Source organism: Antechinus flavipes, chromosome 5 (assembly GCF_016432865.1).
Source record: "Antechinus flavipes isolate AdamAnt ecotype Samford, QLD, Australia chromosome 5, AdamAnt_v2, whole genome shotgun sequence".
NCBI classification, from domain to species: Eukaryota; Metazoa; Chordata; class Mammalia; order Dasyuromorphia; family Dasyuridae; genus Antechinus; species Antechinus flavipes.
Window position 1 is genome coordinate 200,781,836 of NC_067402.1, and position 20,964 is coordinate 200,802,799.

At 34.3% G+C, this 20,964-nt stretch overlaps 2 protein-coding genes across 3 annotated transcripts in view; one reads left to right on the forward strand and one right to left on the reverse strand.

Annotated features, from left to right (window-relative positions):
- The window catches only part of TASOR2 (transcription activation suppressor family member 2), a 114,237-nt gene extending 107,859 nt beyond the window's left edge, over positions 1–6,378 (forward strand). Inside the window, exons 20-24 of one of the 2 annotated variants that reach the window (XM_051961851.1) lie at positions 431–584; positions 1,271–1,376; positions 2,743–2,924; positions 4,701–4,812; positions 5,632–6,378. In XM_051961851.1, the coding sequence (XP_051817811.1) occupies positions 431–584; positions 1,271–1,376; positions 2,743–2,924; positions 4,701–4,812; positions 5,632–5,635 (558 nt within the window). In that variant the 3' untranslated portion in view covers positions 5,636–6,378. Of the gene's footprint in view, positions 1–430; positions 585–1,270; positions 1,377–2,742; positions 2,925–4,700; positions 4,817–5,631 lie in introns of those variants that run through there. The other variant, XM_051961853.1, reaches the window with a different exon arrangement.
- Positions 6,379–7,961: 1,583 nt separating this feature from the next.
- GDI2 (GDP dissociation inhibitor 2) overlaps positions 7,962–20,964 on the reverse strand; it is a 32,582-nt gene continuing 19,579 nt past the window's right edge. The window contains exons 5-11 of the mRNA XM_051961855.1: positions 19,924–20,122; positions 18,636–18,767; positions 13,932–14,031; positions 10,896–11,067; positions 9,529–9,673; positions 9,128–9,182; positions 7,962–9,035 (exon numbers count right to left, since the gene is read on the reverse strand). Of these exons, the coding sequence (XP_051817815.1) occupies positions 8,889–9,035; positions 9,128–9,182; positions 9,529–9,673; positions 10,896–11,067; positions 13,932–14,031; positions 18,636–18,767; positions 19,924–20,122 (950 nt within the window). The 3' untranslated portion in view covers positions 7,962–8,888. The remainder of the gene's footprint in view (positions 9,036–9,127; positions 9,183–9,528; positions 9,674–10,895; positions 11,068–13,931; positions 14,032–18,635; positions 18,768–19,923; positions 20,123–20,964) is intronic.

The window sequence follows — 20,964 nt, forward strand, 5'->3', positions numbered from 1 at the left end:
AGTATCACTGGCACCAATGTGTGAGATTATGATAAGTAGAAGTGAGCAGCTGGAAGGGAGAACCAGTTATTTTTCATACCTTTTTTTTATTGGGATGGTTTTATATTTCTGGTTTTTGAAGTTCAGAAAACTTCTTTTGATGGCTTAAATTTTAGTTTGTAGTCTTTAATTTTTTTCACAAAGCACCTCCACATTGTGGCACACTTCTATAAAAATAGCCAACTTGAATCAAGAGGATTCTCATTTCAGTGATTATGATTACATTTTTTAAAAATGTGAAATTGTTCTTGTCATCCAGGTTCTTTTCTCTTTAGACCCATATATAAAAGCCTAGAAAATGACAGGGAAAAAAGACCAAGTGGAAAATGTGTTTTGTTAAACAGAATCCCGTGGATCTGCCTTTACTAGATAGTCATTTTGTTTTGGACAGATTCCTTCTTTGCTGAGACTGAAACAGTTCCCCAGTGTCATGTTTGCTGGAGTTGACAGCCCAGGTGATGTCCTAGATGGTACCTATCAGGAGCTGTTTCGTACAGGAGGCTTCGTGGTGTCCGATGAAAAAGTATTAGAAGCTGTAACATTAGGTTTGTCCTCCCTCCCCTTTTCTTTAGAACTCAGGCAGATGGTTTATTTGAAAGTTGTCACTCAGGTGGGGTGCAGATAAGTACAATTCAAAGGAATCAATTTTCATGATCATCTCATTTTATTCATATATCGGAATCTTATTATGGTTGCTAAAATTCCATTAAAATCCAGAAAATTTGTTTGAATCCTCACATGGAAGAACTAGGATAAAAGCTTCTCTGTTATGATCATATCTTGCCCTGGCTACTCAGTCCTAGTCCCTTGTCCTAGTCCCAAAATAGGAGATTTTAGAAGTGAAATACAAGTATATAGTGTGTATTTGTAAATACCATGAGAATACTTCCTTTGAAGGTGTAGTATCTGAGAGCCAAACATTTAATTTCTTGTATGCTTTACAACACCCCAGCATTTCAGATGCTATAATGAATAAAATGTTCCTGTTACTAAACTGTTGGGCCTGCCCCATAATTTGTAGTATCAGGGAGCTGCCATGGAGTTTGAGGCCAAAAGGCCTGTGTGTTTCAAATGTAGCATACATGAATAGAATTGACAGCTATTGCCTAAGTCCAAATGTGGCATTAGTAATGTTCAGTTATACCTAGAAGTATGCTTCTTGTAAGCCAGAATAACTAGTCCAGTGGTCCAGTGGGTTGTTGCTGTTGAAATCGATAAATTCTTTTTATAGTTCAGCTAAAGGAAATTGTCAAAATCTTGGAAAAACTAAATGCAAATGGAAGATGGAAATGGTTGCTTCATTATAGAGAAAGTAAAAAGCTAAAAGAAGATGTAAGGTAAGGCTTTTTGAGTTTTTATTAAAAATTTATTCTAAAATTTTCAGTTCATCAAGAGAAAGCACTTTTATTTGGGAGTAACCAGATTTATGTGGCTTCTTTTACCTTTTCTTTGAATATTCTAATTGGAGGTGTCAAAGTATATGAATGTTAGCAATAACTTCACTTCAGCAATAGGTATATAATGCTGGAAACTGTTTGCTTATGAAGAACAAACCTTACACTTAAAGGTCATTAAAATCAGAATATATTTCATAAGGGAAATGGTTTGATTGCATGTGGACCTGCTTAATGGGTAGGAATATATTCCTTTAATACAGAAATAATTTTAACATATCACTGGTTGGGGGATACATTTTTCCCCACTCTTCAGGTAATCCTTTCAAGTACTATATTCAAGTCATAAAGCAGGCACCTTCCAGTATTATTTGCTGTTGCTGAGGTGGTAGTATCACCATCACCATCTCTCCCTGCACCCCACTTCCCCCCTCCCCCCCCAAAAAAAATATATATATATAATTATTTTTTAATATATAATCACCCAGAAACAAATAATGATTTGGAGCTTTGGCCAGACATAAATGAATAAACAAACGCATTTAGTACCAGGGATACAAATGGAAAAGTTCTCACGGAACTCAAATTCTAATAAGGAACACATGGGAAACTGAGCTCTATAGTCCTTAGGATTTCAGTGTTTTAAATGTTATATCCTTTAACAAAATGATTAGATTTCTGATATTGAACCATTTGGAGTACCAAGGACATTAGTAACGAGCTTTCTTTCTGGTTTTTCAGTAACTTTGACACGTGTGAGCAGTTTAAGTCTGCCTCAACACAATGAACACTTTTCAGGCTGATGGCCAAGGACACTAGACTGGAAGCATTGTTGTTAAGGCTTTTGACGAGTCCTGGGATGGTACAGTAGATAGAGCACCAGGATTCAGGAGGACCCGAGTTGAAATCTGGCCTCAAGACACTTGCCAGCTGTTTGATCCTGGGCAAATCACTCTAACTGTTTGCCTCAGTTTCCTCATCTATAAAATGAGCTGGTGAAGGAAATGGCAAAGCACACCTGTATCTTTGTCAAAGAAACCCTAAATGAGGTCACAGTCGGATATGATCGAAACAACTTCAAAAACAAATACTAGCTGATCTTTCTTCCTCATAGTCATTTTGAGGAAATCATTTTGTAACCCTTAAAGAGCAATTATGATTTGGGAATTTAAATGTCTGAGACAATGTGGTAATGTTGTTAGAATATAAATATATACAGGAGGAATAATATTTAGGAATGAATGTATAGTTTGTAGATTATGTTTTCCAGCTAAATTGAATAAATAACATTTCTGTTTTCTTTTTTCAGAGTAGATTCAGTTGCTCATAGTAAGAATTCAATATTGAAATCATACCAGAGTGCAAATATCATTGAAGTGCTTCATTATCACCAGTGTGATTCCAAATCATCGACAAAATCAGAATATTTGAAATGTCTACTGAACTTACAAGTTCTACGTATCAATGCCAGGTTTGCTGTATACCTAACAGGTAATATTTGGTTAAAATCTTATTTAAAACCTGCCTTTCACCTTTCTATTATAGTCACTAGAACGTTAGAATATTTAGCAACATATAGATGTTGGCCAGTTTTTTTTTACAAGATGTTTACAATGACTATTTGGTAATATTCAGTAATTTCCAGTGACATACAAAATAGGATTCATTTTTAGTCTGTATGCATGTATTCTTTAATAGCTACATTGAAATTAGGTAGTTTGTTATTTCACTACATCTGACTAACTTTCTGCTGTAATTACAAAGTTTGCCATTTTACTTTTAGAGCAATTCAGTGTGGTATAAATTCATGATTGGGAACAATTCATGAGTATGAATCAGAAATTCTGAAAAGTTGGTAGAGACTCAGAAGATAATGTCTAGGCCCACAAATCTAGCAAAAGAATGCATTCTACACTATACCCAACAAACGATAATCCATCTTTTGCCATTATATCAAGCTTGAATCTGGCTTTTTGCAATTTATGTCCCATTACTCTCTTAATCTATGCCCAGTGTCCAAAAACTTATTCATCTTTCCAGTTCACCAGCTTTTTTCAGATAATTGAAACTATGTTGCTTATCTTCTGTAGAAGAGAGTAAAACCAAATTATTAATAACAATGTTATTGAGGCACTTTCTTCCAAGGTGACATCACTGGTCCCAACTCCATTTGCCCTTTTTCTTTTTCTGTCCTTTCTGTCCAAGGATAATTTTCCCCAGCACTTCAGAGGAAGAAATTTCTTCCTTTTGTCTTTCAATATTATACCATATGCACCATATCCCTTTCATCTTTTTCTTCCCAATAGCTTAAGTTTTTCTTAGAACAAAAGCATGCTTGTAAGATTCTATCCAAGGCTTTACTTTTCTCCATCATAAACTCTTGTAACCTTATCTACTTGTTCTTTAATTATACATGTTACAAATCAGTTCTTTATTTTTGCTTTTTGACAGAGTCCCAGTATATGGCCGGATAACTGAAGTTGTCCCATGCCTTTATGCCAGATTTGTGATGTTTCCCAAATTTCTCATCTATATTATGTGACAATAATTCTTTCAGCCTTCCTTCATCTTTCCTCAGGTTTTCTCTTCACTGCTAGATTTTTTTCACATTACAGTATATTAATATATAGTGCTTCATCCTTTTTTAACCTATTTTTTTTTATATTTTATTTTATTTAATAATAATTTTATATTGACAGAATCCATGCCAGGGTAATTTTTTTACATTATCCCTTGCACTCATTTCTGTTCCGATTTTTCCCCTCCCTCCCTCCACCCCCTCCCCTAGATGGCAAGCAGTACTATATATGTTAGATATGTTACTATTGTTTTATTTGAATAAGATGTCCTTGAAGAATCCTTGCCTTGTCATTCCAAGCCTCAGCCTTCATTTAGTTTATTACCCACAATGTGCATGCTTGCATTTGGAGCCAATTTACAGCTGCTTTCTTTCCTGGAAGTATCCTGAGAATTAGTGTTTACTGCTATTTACCCATAATTCAGCTTCTTAAACCATGATTTGTGACACCTTTATGGGGTGGGTCACACAATTAAAAGTGTCTGATTTGTATACCTATTTTATAGACCTGTATTCCTGTGGATTACATAAAAAGTAGAAAGTTTAAGAAACCTTGACCTGTAAGATGCTGCCAATCGCTATCTAGGGAAAAGGGTTGGTAAGGGAGCAGAAACAGCAACTGAACTTGCATTAATGATCTTTTTGGCAACGAAGTAATTAATGGTTTTTAATTTTTCTTAAAAAAATAGATAAACTCAATACCTGCAGAGAGATGTTTGAAAATAATGGAATCCTTGTTACTGATATAAATAATTTTGCTGGAATTGTACAAAAAGCAGCTCCATTTAAGGCAACCTATTGGTGAGTATAATTTTTTCATGGCCTTTTCCATCTACCTTGTGTGATTAAAAACATACAATAAATTTTAAAAATCAATGCTAAACACGCATATGCACATCCAAACATGGTTTAAAAAAACAAAACAAAACAGGAAAATTCTAGAAATCTAGTTAAAATGGCCATGTAATCTTGTGCAACTTGCTAATAATTGTACTCTAAATTTAATTCCTTCATCTTCAAGAGAAAAATGTTTCCACTGGCTAATAAGGATTATGAAAACAAGCAAGTCTATTTCAGTTCGAGTAACAAATTATCTCAGATACCCCCTCTATAAATGCAGACTCCAACTCCTCTGGGCCTTAAATATAGAAAATATAGACTGCTTCCTCTAACCACTTTGGTGGTGACACGACTAGCTAAATCTTGGACAATGGACAGGTCCAGAATGTGGATTTGTTATGTCACTAATTTTTTAATTAAAACTTTTTAATTTTGGTAGGAGTTGGTTATGTTCTGCTAGCACAGGCTTTGCGAACTTATACTACAATTAAGGCATCAGGGTGAATTTCTACTAAACCATATAGATGTAAATTTACAAACCCCCATTAAAAAGTTCATAGGGAATTAGAGGAATCAAAACGGTTGCTTTCACCATGAATAGGAATTTCACAAGCATGCATTACCACCTAACCATTGCTGATTTTTATCTCAGTAATAGACAATTGTTTTCAAGGACTTTGATTTCTAGAAGAATTTAATTCTGATTTGTTACAGAAGTACCCAAATTTGCCTAGCTCTGGGACACTTTGTTAAATCATTGTGAATTTTATTTTTGTCTAGGTGATTCAAGTACCAGATCTGATGATGATCCAGGACTAACTACAATGATGAAAAAATTCCCTGTCTTCCTGATCTGCCCTCCCCAACCCCAGACACCTTCAGGAAGAAATGAATCCACTTTTCACAATTACACTATAAATTTTCCATTATAATGCAGACATCCTTAGAGGATCATTTTCCTTTCAATGTAGTCTGCTGAAATGTGATTTATTTCAGAATGGCACAGTAGACTTAATTGTTAAGCTTTGGATTATAGGGTTTTAAATTATTTTTAAACAGGATGCATTTTAACAAACTAGTAGCATACATTATTAAAAAAAATAGGAAAATGTTACTGAAAGGCTACAAGTTGGAAAACTGTAATGTCATTTAACAAGTGTATTTTTTATGGTTGTTTATGTAAATAAGGCATAAGTAGTACATGTTATGGTCTGAAATTCTTTTTATACACATTTCCCATCTTCTAGAAAATTAATCTAAATGTATTAGTCTACTGCTACACTACGTGAAGTTAAAATTTCTTTTTCTCTCAAATGGTACCTATTTGCAATTGTTCGGTTTTTGTAAATAGCTCTCATTACAGCGTCAATATTCTGAATAATAATCATATGTTTATGATATTTCAAAAATTTCTATAGTAGTCTTTGAACACTTCAAAGCTAAACAGAACTTTGTATAAGATGTGGTATCTATTTGGAGGATAGGTTTTATACCTAATTTTTAAAAAATAAAAACAAATAAAATATTTTTCCCTGAATGATTTTATAATACATTTAAAAACAAAAACTCCCCACTAGGTCATTCTCTTAAATTTTGCTGTTATTCACTTCTTAAAAATTATATTCTCTATAAAAAAATTAAATGCAAAAAACTACTTCACTAGAAACTAGCTCTTTAAGGGATCCAGATTTGATGTCCTGTTCCCTGGGGCCAATTTTTAGTTTTTTGGGTTTTTTTAAAGATGTCTATAGGGAGGGGCAGCTAGATGGCACAGTGAATAGATCATAAGCCCTGAAGTTAGGAAGACCTGAGTTCAAATCTGGACTCAGAAACTTAACACTTCCTAGATGTGTGACCCTGGGCAAGTCACAAGAGGATCTATAACTAGGGGGTCTTATTAGCCAATTAAAATCCCAATTATGTCCTGGCTGGTTACTTCCATGCTTTGTGTTTCTTATTTCAAGCATCTCCTGAGATCCCTGGAGCTTTTCTAAGAGGTGACTTATCCACTTTTACAGTTAATCCAGGGACAAGGAATATATTAAACCAACAAACACATTGCCTCAGTAATTAAAAAGGAAAATTTTAGCACTGGGAATATATCTTATCAATACTATTTTAAAACCTGAGTGCCACTGTCCCTTAAAAAAATTGGTTGTTTTTTGAGGTACAGATTTATTTCCATGGATAATATTTGTGTTCCACAATTGTAGTTACATGAATTTATCAGGCAATTTTTAATTTAAAGTGGCTGTTTTTTCTGCCATACATGACTTATTATAAAAAAATAGCTTTAGGCCACTGTATTACATCTTTTAGGCTTATAGACAGTGAAGAGCAGACTAATCCCTTGATAGAAAATTCAAAGTTAGATTATTACCAACTCCTTCCTTGAAAGTAGGTGGAATACTAGAAAAAGGAAGATAACACCTTCCATATTATATTCTTCCCACCATCATCTATTATCAACCTACAGTCATCATTCCTTTAACTACAACTATGCCTAAATAAAATAAATGAGCCTTTACATTTAACAAAAGTTGCCAAGGTTAAAATCAGAGCTTTGGGCCAATTTCTCATAGCAGAGGATCCCACTTGACAATCTTTTCCCCCTTGAGCATTCCCACTCTATGCCAATCCCCCTTTTAGGAGGTTCCCTTCTAAGGTGGAAGTTTACTAAAAAGCATGGAATTTAGTGCACTCATTGGAAAAAGGCTATAGATGCAGGTCAAAGTCTTTTCACTATTAATTCTAACAGGTCTTCTGGAAGCAAACAAAAAAAGTTTTTCGACTAACTTCCACATACCAAAACATTCTTTTCCATTTCTCTTGAAATGGTTGCTGACTGAGATTTAATTTTGACACATGATGTCCATTTAGAAACTTTATAGTCAATTCTTGCTTAACTGCATAAAAGCAGAATCCTACAGAGTTGGTACAACATAATACTATTACCTAATGGTTAATGCAGGTCATCCTGGGTCATTTCTGAGTGGGTGGGAACATGCCTGTGCATGAAAATGCTATTTTCAAAAAGTCTTAATATGGGGGAAAAGCAGGTATGGCCAACTTATTATAAAGGGAAGCAAACAGACCAATAAACAGAGAGGTACTGTTTTCCAGAGTTTGGCTTTACTTTGCAGTACAGAAATCCTTTAGAGCCATTTTATGAAACATCATGGACTTGGAGGAGGCTCTGGGAAATTAACACTACAGTGGTTTGGTCCATCCAAAAAGCCAAGGGGGGATAGGTTACTTTCACATCTTGCCTGCTATTAATTAAAATCCATTTTATTAGGTCAAAACACCAAAACAGCTTTTAGGCACACAGGCCTCTTCTAAATTATGTGAACAGTTTCAAAAGCTAAAGCTCCGTTAGAAATCTACGCCCATAACTAATGACTATGACATTTGGGCACTGTCAAAATACTTGACATGAAAACAAAAACTGAAGTTTATGGAACTTGGAGGGATGCTGCCCAATAATGGAGTGTTCAATTTAGAGTAATGTTTAAGAGAACAGATAGCACATGAACTTAAAAGAATCAACAGGAGCCCAATAAGCATACAATTGAAAAAGCTATACTATTAAAAGATACAAATACTGTATCAAGTTCTATTTGTCTGCCTCAATGAATGTATGTTTAAACTGTGCTTTCTCTTAAAAACACACACACATACACACACACACATACACTCTCTCTCTCTCTCTCACACTTGAGGAAATTGAACATAATGTTAGCAATCTGTAACTTCTAGACAGTCATCCCAGGAGAAAGACAGTAATACATGATATTAAACTGGGAGGGAGAAGGGGGGGGGGGGGGGGGGGGAAACGGAACGGGACAGGACGGAGGAAGGGTAGGAGAATAGAAGGGAACATTTAGGGGCAACAGTACTCTTCAATTTCAAAGAAGTGATTACAAAAGCAGGCCATACAATATTGATTTCATATAATGTTCATTAGGTTCTTGATATAATTCTGTATTAGTTGAAATTTAAATTTCTCCTAATTGGATATTGGCATATTACTGCTATTAGTCTTCCCCATAAATGTCATTTTTCTTTCGTTTCATTTCTTCAAAGTCAAACTCAGACCCTGTCATCCTCTTGTAGATGTCTTTAATATCGTCACAAGTTGTCTCAAAGTGAGTTGTAGCATCATAAGTGCGGGAAATGAAGATCTGGAGAAATAAAGTTGAAAGTTGAAGACATATAAATGGTTTTGCAATGCCTCCTGGGAAAGCCCAAATTTCCATAGCCTCTAAATACTAACCTGACTTTCTGTTCCCAAGTCAGTTGGAACATACAGATCATTGATGCTAACAAATCTGAAAAGAGAATGGATTAAAATATAAGTTGCATGAGTGCAGAGACCATATTTATCTTTATATTTATTCCAGGACATAGCACATAACAGGCACTTGAATGTTGCTAAATGAATGGTTTGGTGCTCCCAAAATTACTTGGCAACAGAAACATTCCCTACATTTGAAGAGAACACAGTGACACGGCTTTCAGTCAAGGCCAAAGCACAAAGAGGCACGTAAATTTGATGTTCTGTAAAGATATCTATAGCAGCTATGTGCCCTCATCTGGAACCAAGATGGGAGGCAGAATGAATTACTAGGACCTGCTTTTTAACTAGGAGGAATGACTTACAAATAAGACACTTACTTCTGTTCGATTGGCTCCAAAAGCTCTAATGCTGGTCTGATTTCTTTCTCAGGTTCTTTGGTTTCCACAGTAGTACTAACAATGGCAATATACTTTCCTTGTGCAGCCACATTGTGTGCAGAAGAAATCATGCAAACGTAGATATCTATAACAGACCATTAAAGTTCATTTTCTGCATCAAAAGTGTTGGGTGATTATACATTTTAAAATCATATAATTTCTTCTTTACATTTTAAAGTTCCTTGTTAGGATTACATGTACTGCTGAGCCAGTATTTTAAATAGCTTAGCACTATATCAATGAAAGGAACTGGGAGTCAAAAGACTCAAATTCTAAATCATCAATATTTCCACCTAGAGTACAATCTTGGGCAAAAACCTTCTTTTTGATGAGTATTTTTCCTTAATTAAAAACAGAGGCTTTTTCTAAGGAAAAAAGGTTATACACTGTTACTCTCTCCGTGGGCCCCTCCCCCCCAACTTAGCATCAAATCAATAACTTTTTTTTTAAGAAGTTCAATTTTTTTAAAAAACCAAGAGCAAGTCCTACTCCTCAACTGCCCCAAACAATTCTGCAGAATAATTGAAACCAAATATCTAAGGCATTAATGTAACTACATAACTTGAGTGTAAACATCATACAAACACACAGCAGTCAAAGATCATAATAGTATATTTTATAATAGCAAAGAATTGGGGGAAAATCTAGTGCCCAACAACTGGGTGCTAATTAAAAACATGATACATAAATGTAATGGCCGAAACTCTTTAAGGAGTATGAATATTACAAACATGAATGGAAATAGAGTGAACATCTATTTTAAAATATCATCTATGACGACTGGTACAATAATGTAAACTGGTACAATAATGTAAACAAAAAGGGCAATAAAAATCTGTTATGTACAGTCGTGATCAAGCTAGATCCCAAACAGAGATTAAAAGATACTTCCCTCCCTAAGGGATTTGATTTGGTTCTGCCACACTTTTTTTCCATTTTTTCATACTCGCTTATATACATCAATGTTAGCCAGATGTCATCTACTTTTTGTCAAACCCTGATTTTATCATGTAAGAAAGAAACCTGCTAATGAATAGCAATTTAAATTTCATACAAATAAAATTAAGTAATGAGACAAAAATTGGCATAAAAAGTTCTGTCCCATTAGTCTGGAAATGAGAGAAATTCACTTTAAGCTCCCTATAAATTTAATTTGTAATTTCAATTCTTAAACTTTTTAAAATTTCCAATTTATGATAGAAACTTATTTCTTTCATTATAACACTTTCTAATATATAAATACTATAATGAAACAAAAATTTGCAAAGGTTACAGCTTCTGATAATGCTCCAATCTTTACAGCTCACCTGATTTCCGGTTGACCTGGTTCTGTGGAATGATGATCTGGCATGAATTGGCATCATTGGTATTCTTAATTGGGTGGCTTAGGATACAGATGACTCGGATCACCTGGCCTACTTTTTTTACTCTGTCTTTTACATAACTAGGATCACAGATGAGCTGCTTGCAACGAGCAATCTGAAACATAATAGGAAAACTGATTTACTATATTGTTCAGCAGAGTAAAGCACCAGTTAATAGTGTAAAAAGTTCCAATGATGGCTTCTTGGAAAAAAATTAAGTAAGGCTCTAATTATGAAGTTGTATAATGTATAAATAAATTTACTGGGAATTAACAAACTAGATATTAAATCATCTAGTCTAATCTCTTTATTTTACAGATGAAAAAACAACCCAGAGAGGAAAATTAGTAAATAAGGATTTACTCAAATGCATAGTAATGTCAAGTCAAATCAACGTACTACTACATGACAGGCACTGCTAAGTGGTGCTACATGTACAAGCAAAGGCAAAAACAGTTAATGTGCCAAGTATCTGCTGTGTTTGTGCTAACTTCTAGAGATATTAAAAAAAAAAAAAAAAAACCCGCTAACACAGTCTCTGTTCTCAAGAAGGAATAGACAATACGCAAATAACTGTCTGCAAACAAGATACACCCACACAAGTGTCAATTGAAGGTAATCTCAGGGGGTTGGGAAAGGTTTCTTATAGGAGGTACAATTTAAGTCCAGAAGGAAGTCAGAGAAAATAGGAAGCAGAGGTGTGAAAGAAGACTTCTGTACATGGGAGAACAGCCAATTGAGAAATGGAGTGTCCCTGGTATGAAACAGTCTTAGAGCAGTATAGCTCTATCTTAGAATGGAGGAGAGTAATGTGTAAGAAGACAAATGTAGAGAGGAATCATGTTGTTATGAGATTTAAATGAAAACAAGTTATATTTAAGCTTGGAGCTAACAGGTTGCTATTGGAGTTTACCAAGTAGAACGAGTGTGATATGGTCAGAGAACTTTACGAAAAATCACAGCTGAGTGGAGGATGGAGGGTCTGGGATGAGGAAAAATTTTAAGACAAGAAAACCCATTTGAAGCTATTGCAAAGTGCAATAGTGGCTATGTCAATGGAGAGAAGGTTGACCTATAAAACAAATGTTGTAAAAGTAGAGATAACAAAATTCAACAGATTGTACATGTAGAGTGAATGCAAGAGTCAAGGATTATGCCGAACTTGCAAACCTCTGAGTGACAAGGTTTAGAGTGATTTAGTTGGCAGTAATAGGAATAACTAGAAGGCTGGTGGGAGATGGAAGAAAATGAAAGGTTGTGGAGGCGCCAGCTCAGACTCCAGGTCTTCCAATTTCAGGCTTACAGTCTATGCCTCTTTCAATATACTGCACTACTTTGACAGCAATTTAACAATTTTTTCAAGTACATATATGAATTTTATACCATACCACTTAAAAGTATTTGACACCTAAAGTCACTTTCTCCACTCACAAATTGAAAACTTTTAAGTTTATAGTATTTCAGAAGTTTCCAATAAACATATATTTAGATTTTTGTTTCTTACAGCATCAACTATAAATCTGAAATTCTTTAAAAAAAAAAAAAAATGGCTACATTATAACAAAGAATGAAGGGCAAAAAAAAAAAAAAAAAGGTCATTTAAAAAAAAGATTTGTCCTACAAGCCATTTCACAATCAAATTGCACATATCAGTATTAAGGTTTGTCTCAGGAAGAGTAAGGATAAAGGCTTATGTGGGCAAACCTGGTACCACTTAGGACAGTTATACACAAATATTCCTTTCCCTTTATAAACCTTATTAAGACCACCACAAAGATAAATTTTAAAGCTTCAGATTGTTCCTACCTGGCTTCAAGTTTGCAGGCTAGCCTACATAATATATTTAATCAACTAAGCCAAGAAATAAGAGGAATTATTTGGACAGGATCCTTGAGAGCAAATGCTTAAATAAGAGAAAAGAACATAACAAATGATTTGCCTATTCAAATATCTATGCTATTCCTATACAAAATTACAAAGCAAGTCAAGCAGCAACTCAGAGGCATAATCTCTCTTCCCTTCCTTTCCTTCTGTCCCACAGCAGCCTAATATAAACATCCTTTTCCCAAATCCTTCAAAATCTATTCATCTTTCATTTTCACTGTTGTTCAGTCATGTCCAACTCTTCTTGACCCCATTTAGGGTTTTCTTGGCCAAGATACCAATGGTATGCCATTTCCTCCTCTAGATCTTTTTATAACATGAGGAAATTGAGGCAGACGATTAGAAATAACTTAAGCCAAATTGAACCTTGGGTATTCCTGACAGCAAGCCCAGTGCTTTATCCACTGTGCCATCCATTCTTCATTCTCATTAGGAAATATCTAATAATCTAACTTACCTCTTTCAAGTTTATTTGTACTTTAGTCAAGATCCAAAGACTTCTCCAAAAATGAATTTAATAGTATCTTATTATAAGACTAGCAACATATCATATTACCATATGTTAAACAAGTACAAGCTATTAGTGTTAACCAAATGACCTCATTGATTAAATTATAAAATCACAGTACATGAGTTGCAAGAGACCTTAAAGATCATGTACTCCAACCTTAATAGCTCAGACTCAGAATCTAGATTCTCTGACTTCCAGTCAAAATAATTTTTCTACTACACCAATACACATCTAAAGTAAAGCATAACTAAATCCAACAAAGCTAACTTAGTGCCAAGAATGCATTTTGTGTAAAGAATAATTCTGAAGATTACAATTAAAACACATCTAAAATTTATGACTCGAGACATTATTAAAACAATATTTTACTACTTAAGTGTCATAGCTTATACCCAATAAAGTTCAAAATAGTCATTAGTAATTTTCCACACAGGATGTTAAGTATTCTCTCTCTCTCTCTTTCTATATATATATATATATATCTTAGTTGTGATTATCAGAAGTATTAAATAGATGTTGCCTAAGTACTCACTAAATGACAAAATTTAATATTAGATGTCTTCCCAAATCCAAAGCTACTATACCTCTCCTTCAGATTTCACACCAACCACTTGTCCATCTTTTACAATGATTTCTTCAATTGGCTTGTTCAACATATAGGTACCTCCATAAATGGCACTTAGCCTATAAATGAAAGGGAAAAAAATACACCTCAGTAAAAGTTTTTAATTATAGCTGTTAAAAACTTTCTTCATAGCTTTTATAAAGGACACTTCCATCAATCCACTTATTCACTTCCTTTTAGAAGACTTTGACTTAAAAGTTAATAAAAACTTCTAATTAAAATGGCTGCCTGAACAAGTACAGTGACCACATATCAACTCCAGCAAAAACCTGAAATCTACACTAGACCAAATAAAGATGAAGAGACCAGATGGAAACCTACAGTAGGTGACTCTTCTTCCCTGGCATAAAAAGTCAGCTAGAAGCCATGGGGAAATAGGAAAAGAAACTGCCACCAAAACCAGTACAGACACGTGTTCAGTGTGCAACAGTAGCAACCTCCCAATATGAACAAAAGGGTTCAAAGATAATAGCAATTTCCTACTCCACCCCAGAGGAAGACCCAAGAAGGTCAAAATGGCCCAGGGTGAGGATCTCAATAGTTCATGAAGCACTAATGGGTGGTGAAGGGGGTAGGGGGGGAAAGGAGGAGGAAGAGGGAAGGAGGCAGCCACACCTAAACCAGAAGACCCCAGGCAAGGAGGGCTCTCATGTCCCTCAAGCCTGGGACATCAGACAGGGCCCAGAAGATCCAGTGCTCTCAATCTAAAAGCTCTGGGTGGGGAGAGAAACACAGATATCCAGAAGATTCAGGCAAGATCACCCTAACCAAAAGCATAGCAATACTTCAAATTCTGTCCTAAAGAACTAAAGCTGGAGATAAGTAAACCAAAGAAAACACCGATTCTTTTGTAAATGTATTACAGATCTAGAGATCTACCCAAAAGGAGAGAAACTAAGTAGGAAAAGTGAATTTTTCCACAAAGATTACTTGAATACCTAAAAGACATGAAGCTAGAAATAAAAAATTAAAAGCTCTAGAGAAAAAAATTGGGAGAAGTGTTTAGAAGAGAAAGTGATAAACCTTACCCAAGAAGTGGACTTCCTGAAAACTAGAACAGAACAAATAGAAATCAATGTATTCATGAGACAGCAAGAAATATTAGAACAAAATCCAAGAAAAGGTAAGATGTCTGACCTCAAAAACTGACCTAGAAAACAGGTAAAGGAAAAGATAATTTAAGGATCATTGCCATTTCCTATAAACCATGATTTAAAAAAAAAAAAATCCTAGATACCGTATTTCAAGAAACCATTAAATGAAAATGACCAGATCAATTAGAATCAGAGGAGAAAGACAGAAAGAATCCACTGATTAAAAGGAATCCCAGAATAAACAGTACTAGGAATGACATAAACAAAATTCAAAGCTCCTGTGTCAAAGAAAAGATATTACTACAGTGGCCAGAAATAAGCAGTTCAAGTGCCAAGAAACTATAATCAGAATCACAAAAGAATTGGTGGCTTCTATTATAAAAGGGAGATTTTGGAATACAATATTCCAAAAAGGCAAAAGAATAACTTACTCTGAAAAGCTGTGTATAATCCTACAGGAACCAACAGTAGAATAAAGAACTTTTGTATATTCTTGATGAAAAAAAAGACCAGAGCCAAGTAGAAATTTTGAAATACAAATACAAAAATCCAGAGAAATCTAGAAAGATAAATTTATTTATTTCTTATGATTTAGTACTAATAGGGAGAGAAGAAACAACTGTCCCTTCAGAACCATAACATGTTCAAAGGGACTTCAGTAAGAAAGAAAAGATTCTGCAGGTACAATGCTTCTATTCTGAGAGTTTGAAAAGGAAAAAAAGAAGGGAAAATAAAAAAAATACATTGCCATTGCTCATAACCGAGGTGTAGAAAAGAGTATAGGAAAACAATGGAAGAGCAGAGTGAACTGGGCATGAGGTGAACCTCTATCTTATTGAAACAGATAAAAGATGAATTAAAAATAAACAATGTAGAAATGCATCAAACAGAAAACCAACTGGAAACGGGGACTTGAGAAAAGGGATAATGCTGGGGAGGGAACAGTTACCAGAAAGCCCTAACTTCCTGATCCTGAGAAAATTAAAAGTAAAACAAAAAAGTAAAAAGCTAGACTCTAAAGGGGTATCAACTAGCTAAACTATGGCATATACATAGAATGGACTATTACTGAACCATAAGAAATGTGTGCAAAAGATGATTTCAAAGAATCATGGGTAAAGTGAGCAATCAAGAAAACACTATTATAAATAAAAAAATGTGAAAAACCTAAGAATGCCACATTCCAGAAGACTGATAATATATGCTACTCACCTCCTTATAGAGAACAATGGGTGAAAAATGACACACATTTTTGGATGTGGAACATATAGATTTGTTTTGCTTGACAATTCTTTTTTGTTATAAGGAATTTTTTCTCTTTATTTTTTAATATGGGAGGAGGAGAAAGAGGGAAAGTTAGCAATAGTGATATCAAAAAAAGAATGACAAGGAGGAACAGAAGGAAATCCAGATAACCAGTTTTTAAAGCAGTATGTGGAATTATGTTGTTGTTGCTTAAAGCAAGCACTAAGAAATTGGAGATTTGTTTCTTTTACAATTGTCTTTCATGCTCTATGAATATAAAAATTCTCTTTTTACATGTTTAAATTCTGAACGAAAAATAAAAGCTTAAAAAATCATCAAGAGCAACAATGAAGAACACAAGTTAAAGTTGTGTAGTCTCTTTCAAAAGCTAAGAATTTTTTTATTAATTCAAAGATTACTGACCCCTTTACTTTGAGATAGGCTAGAAAGAGTGATTTAAAGTTTTCTTTTTAAAAACACACCTTCCTCGGAGCAGTGCTAGAGGACCAGCCCTGAAGACGGGAGAACCTGAGTTCAAATCAAGCCTCAAACACGTAACACTTCCTAGCTGTGTGACGCTGGGCAAGTCACTTACTTACCCCCAACTGCCTCAGCAGCAAAAAAAATTAAATTAAATAAAAAGAAAAATAAAAACATAGCTTCCTAAGGTGTTTTCCAAAAACAAGTTTCTTCAATTATGCTACAATTTCTTAATGGAAGTGATGCTTCCTAGTGGGATGGTAGGATCCTCAACATTTATAGGGAAATTAGAAAGAGAGGTCTTGAGGACTAAAAATAATGACATCATTAAGTTCTAGTCAAAAACAAAAGCTCTCATCTCAACTTAGATAAAGGGAAGTTTAATAATCAAGATTTACATGTATATGCACATAAAGTTAATTCCAAATGGCCCAGTAAGAAAGCATTTATGACAAAAAAAGGGAAACCCTCATTCTAAATTTCACTTTTGGCACACTACTTACTATCAAGGATATAGTGGTTTAAAAGCTGGAAATTAAAAGTATTTATCTGATTTAGTCAATCACCAAAGTTCAACTGGAGGGGGAGGGCAGGGAGATGGTGGTGGTCAGCTTAGCTTAGAAAGACTATCATACTGATACTCATTTGTTAAAGGCATGAACAATTAGAAATTTTGTTTTGCTTTACCATACATGTTAGTATAGTTTTGTTTTTCTTTCTTTCTCGAGGAATAAAGTGAGAGGGAGAGAAGGCTGATCACTGTACAAAAATGAAATAGTATTTATTTTTATTTTAAAGGTAACCATAACTCTATTTTGCTTAATCTTCTGGCTTTCCAACCAGATGTGAAGTTTCTAGAAGGTAGAATATATGTTTTCTCTTTTATTTTTCACTTATTTATGTCTAATACACAGTGGATATTCAATACAAAATTTCTGCAAGATGACATTCATTTCAAAGCCAAAAAGAAGTGATCATGATTAATATTGCTCTTATAAATTAAAGAGAACTGTTATTATATGCATTCTACTTTACCAAAAATCTTCAACACTAATGATCTTAGAATTCAAGTGAGAGATCTAGCTTCCTCATTTTACAAGAAGAAAACAAAGGTTCCAAGAGGTTAAATAACCTGTCCAAAATGACAACACAAGGAGCAAATGGCAAAAAGGGCCAGAACCAAAGCTCTATTAACTTTGAGTTCTGTTTACTTGTAATATCCTTTACTTCTCCTTTGTAGTTTAATTTCTCTGATATTTTAAGTTTTTTGTTTGTTTTGTCCCCATAAGAAGACACTTTACTATGGAGAAAAGAAAAATTATTGCTAAACACCATAATTCAAAATAAGACGTCAATTCTATGTCATCACAAATTATGTGGTAATGAGACTTTCTAAAAATGTTTTAGAACTTAAAATACCCAAATGAATGTTAAATTTCTGCAGAAGTCACTCTGGGAATCCACGTATTTAATGCAACTATGCGGCAGCAATTTCAGAACTTCAGGATCAAGAAAATTCAATTTTGTATCATAGTCATATTTTCTGAGACAAAATATTATTACCTGCCTAATTAACCCTAAACTTGGCTATGAATTATTCTGGATTTTCCCAAAGATCAAATTCACTCTTAAAGAACAGTTTTTCTATTATGAAGAATATTCAAAAGAAAATAACATGGAATTATGGTAATTCAAATAAAGTCATATCAGGGTCATCTTATAAAGAGGATATATGCCTATGTTATTGTGACAACTCAATGAAGTTTTCCATGCTGCACATTAGTATCAGCTAATTGAACTTAAGACCACATTGTTACTCAAGCAACAGAAATGGGAGCTTTTACCTTGCAAATCCTTGAGGCAGTTCTCCAAGGCCATATAGTGGATAAAGATATGGACTTTTGCCGTACCTTGCCAAAGAGTCACTATAAAGTTTAATCCTGTTGATGGTTTCATAACATGGTTGATCTAAATAGCTTAAAAAAAAAAAAAGTAATGGCAATTAGTAAAGGTTTTTACTTAGTTATTTGTTTCTAACACTAATTTCATTCTTCAACTATCCTGGAACTAAATACCTGACTTACTTCACCTTTAGGATATAATTTGCTTCATTAAAATGCCTACATCACAGAACAGATACCGTATTTCCCCAATAATAAGACACTGTCTTATTATTTTTTTGGACAGGAAAAAAACCCCACCAGAGGGCTTATTTTCAGGGGAGGACTTATTTTAATGTTCTCAATGGCGCCAGCAAGCAAATCACTGGGGAAGAACAGGATGATGCGCTCACTGCTGCAGCTCTGATTGGATGCAGCTCGGAGCGCTGTGTGCATTTCAGGGGGGGTGGGGGTGGGGGAGGGGATGGTGCATACAGAGGGTACCATAACGTAGCGTGTAGCACAGGGGAGCACCTTCACTACAGTAGCAATCTCAATAGGGCTTATTTTCGGGGAAGGGCTTATTTTCGAGGAATCTTACACAGTAAGGGGAGGGCTTATTTTTGGGATAGGTCTTATTATCGGGGAAACATGGTATATTACTGAAGAATGCACTGAGAAAAGGCGCTAAAAAGAAAATTTATCTTTAAACAATAGTATAAAACTTACAATGAAGATTTTAGGGGTAGAACACACTTAAATGATACTTGGTTATCTGGATTAGGTGTCCAAACATTGGAGGAAAAAGGGGATAAATCTCTGATTTCAATGGTATAAGAACTCCCGGTGAGGAAATTCCCTTCAATGATGCAGAATGACAATTCAAGCCTTAAGGAAGTCACCTAGGGCACTGATTTGCACAGGGACACAAAGTCAGTATGTATTAATATATGGGACTTAAACCCAAGTTTTTCCTGTCTTTCTCAGGACACCATGCTGCTTCTTAAATGAAAAACTAAGGAGTAGTTTAAAATATTCTAAAAAATATGACCTACGCAGACCTCTTCACATATTTTTATTATTTGAAGAGAATAAGGCTGTTTTCAATGAGGGTTACAATTTCATCTTCTAAACTGTTATGGTAGAAATTTTAATCTAAGAGCTCATTTCTAGGACTTTAAAAATTAAGGAACCCTTGGGGGAAATGTAGAGATTTTTCAAAATTAAGAATACTAAAATGCCAAAAACTCACTCATCAGTTCTGTAAAGGGCAAGAGCGTGGCCAGTGAAATCTATGACATCTTGGCCCAAATCAAACTTCTTGTACACATCTCGCATTGTAGTCTTCCTAGGATCAACACCCTCAAAGGTTCTGGAGTCTTTTTCATCAAAGTTGGCAACATACACTAAAAATTTCCTGAACCGACGTTTCTCAAAAAGCCCCATCAAGCCTAAATATATTCACACATGGGGGAAAAAAAAACACAAAATAAATGAGAATTGAGTAGCAAGGTGTTCAAGAGGAAAATTTTAGAACAAAGTGAGTAATTGGGAATAAGGAATCCAATATAATTTTCAATATATACTACAAGAAGCACTTTGGATAGAGATTGTCTTAGGATAGGAAAGTAATACATTCTCAGTTTCATAAACTTCCCAAAACTGACAGTACAACAACTAAATCAAAGTTATAGATTTTAAAATAAAATATAATTATAAAAGCTTTCTAAGTTTTAATCACTATCAATTAGTGAAAAATGAAATATACATCTTTAGATGTCATGATCAGTGTAACAGATAGCGTGAAAAAAAAACTCCTCTATGGTATACTGTTTGCCGCTATTCCTTTAGCAATGGATATTGGGCAGCTGAACCACTGATTGAGGTCAGAAAATAAGCACGGGCCAACATTTCAAAATTCCAGTATGCTTTTTTTCTCCTTTTACTTACTATATATACCCCTGATTTTATGATCTAAATCATAAGTACTGACATTCTCTATAAATGAAACTATAAAAGAAAAAGTAAGGGGCAGCTAAATGCAAAGAATTTTTTTCCCCTGGAGAAGTAATTTAAAAGAACCAGAAATGTTGATTTTATCAAACATTAAAAGGGGGGGAAATCATTTGATGTGTTATTTGAACAACTTATCTGGTAGTGCTTATGATAAGCATTTACCAAAAAAGATCATCATGAAAATAAAGGCAGTTTATGTACTAAAAAATTGCAGAAAATAAAAAGAATTCTATGAAGAACTTGATAAGCCTCTCCAAATTAAATCAACAAATATTTT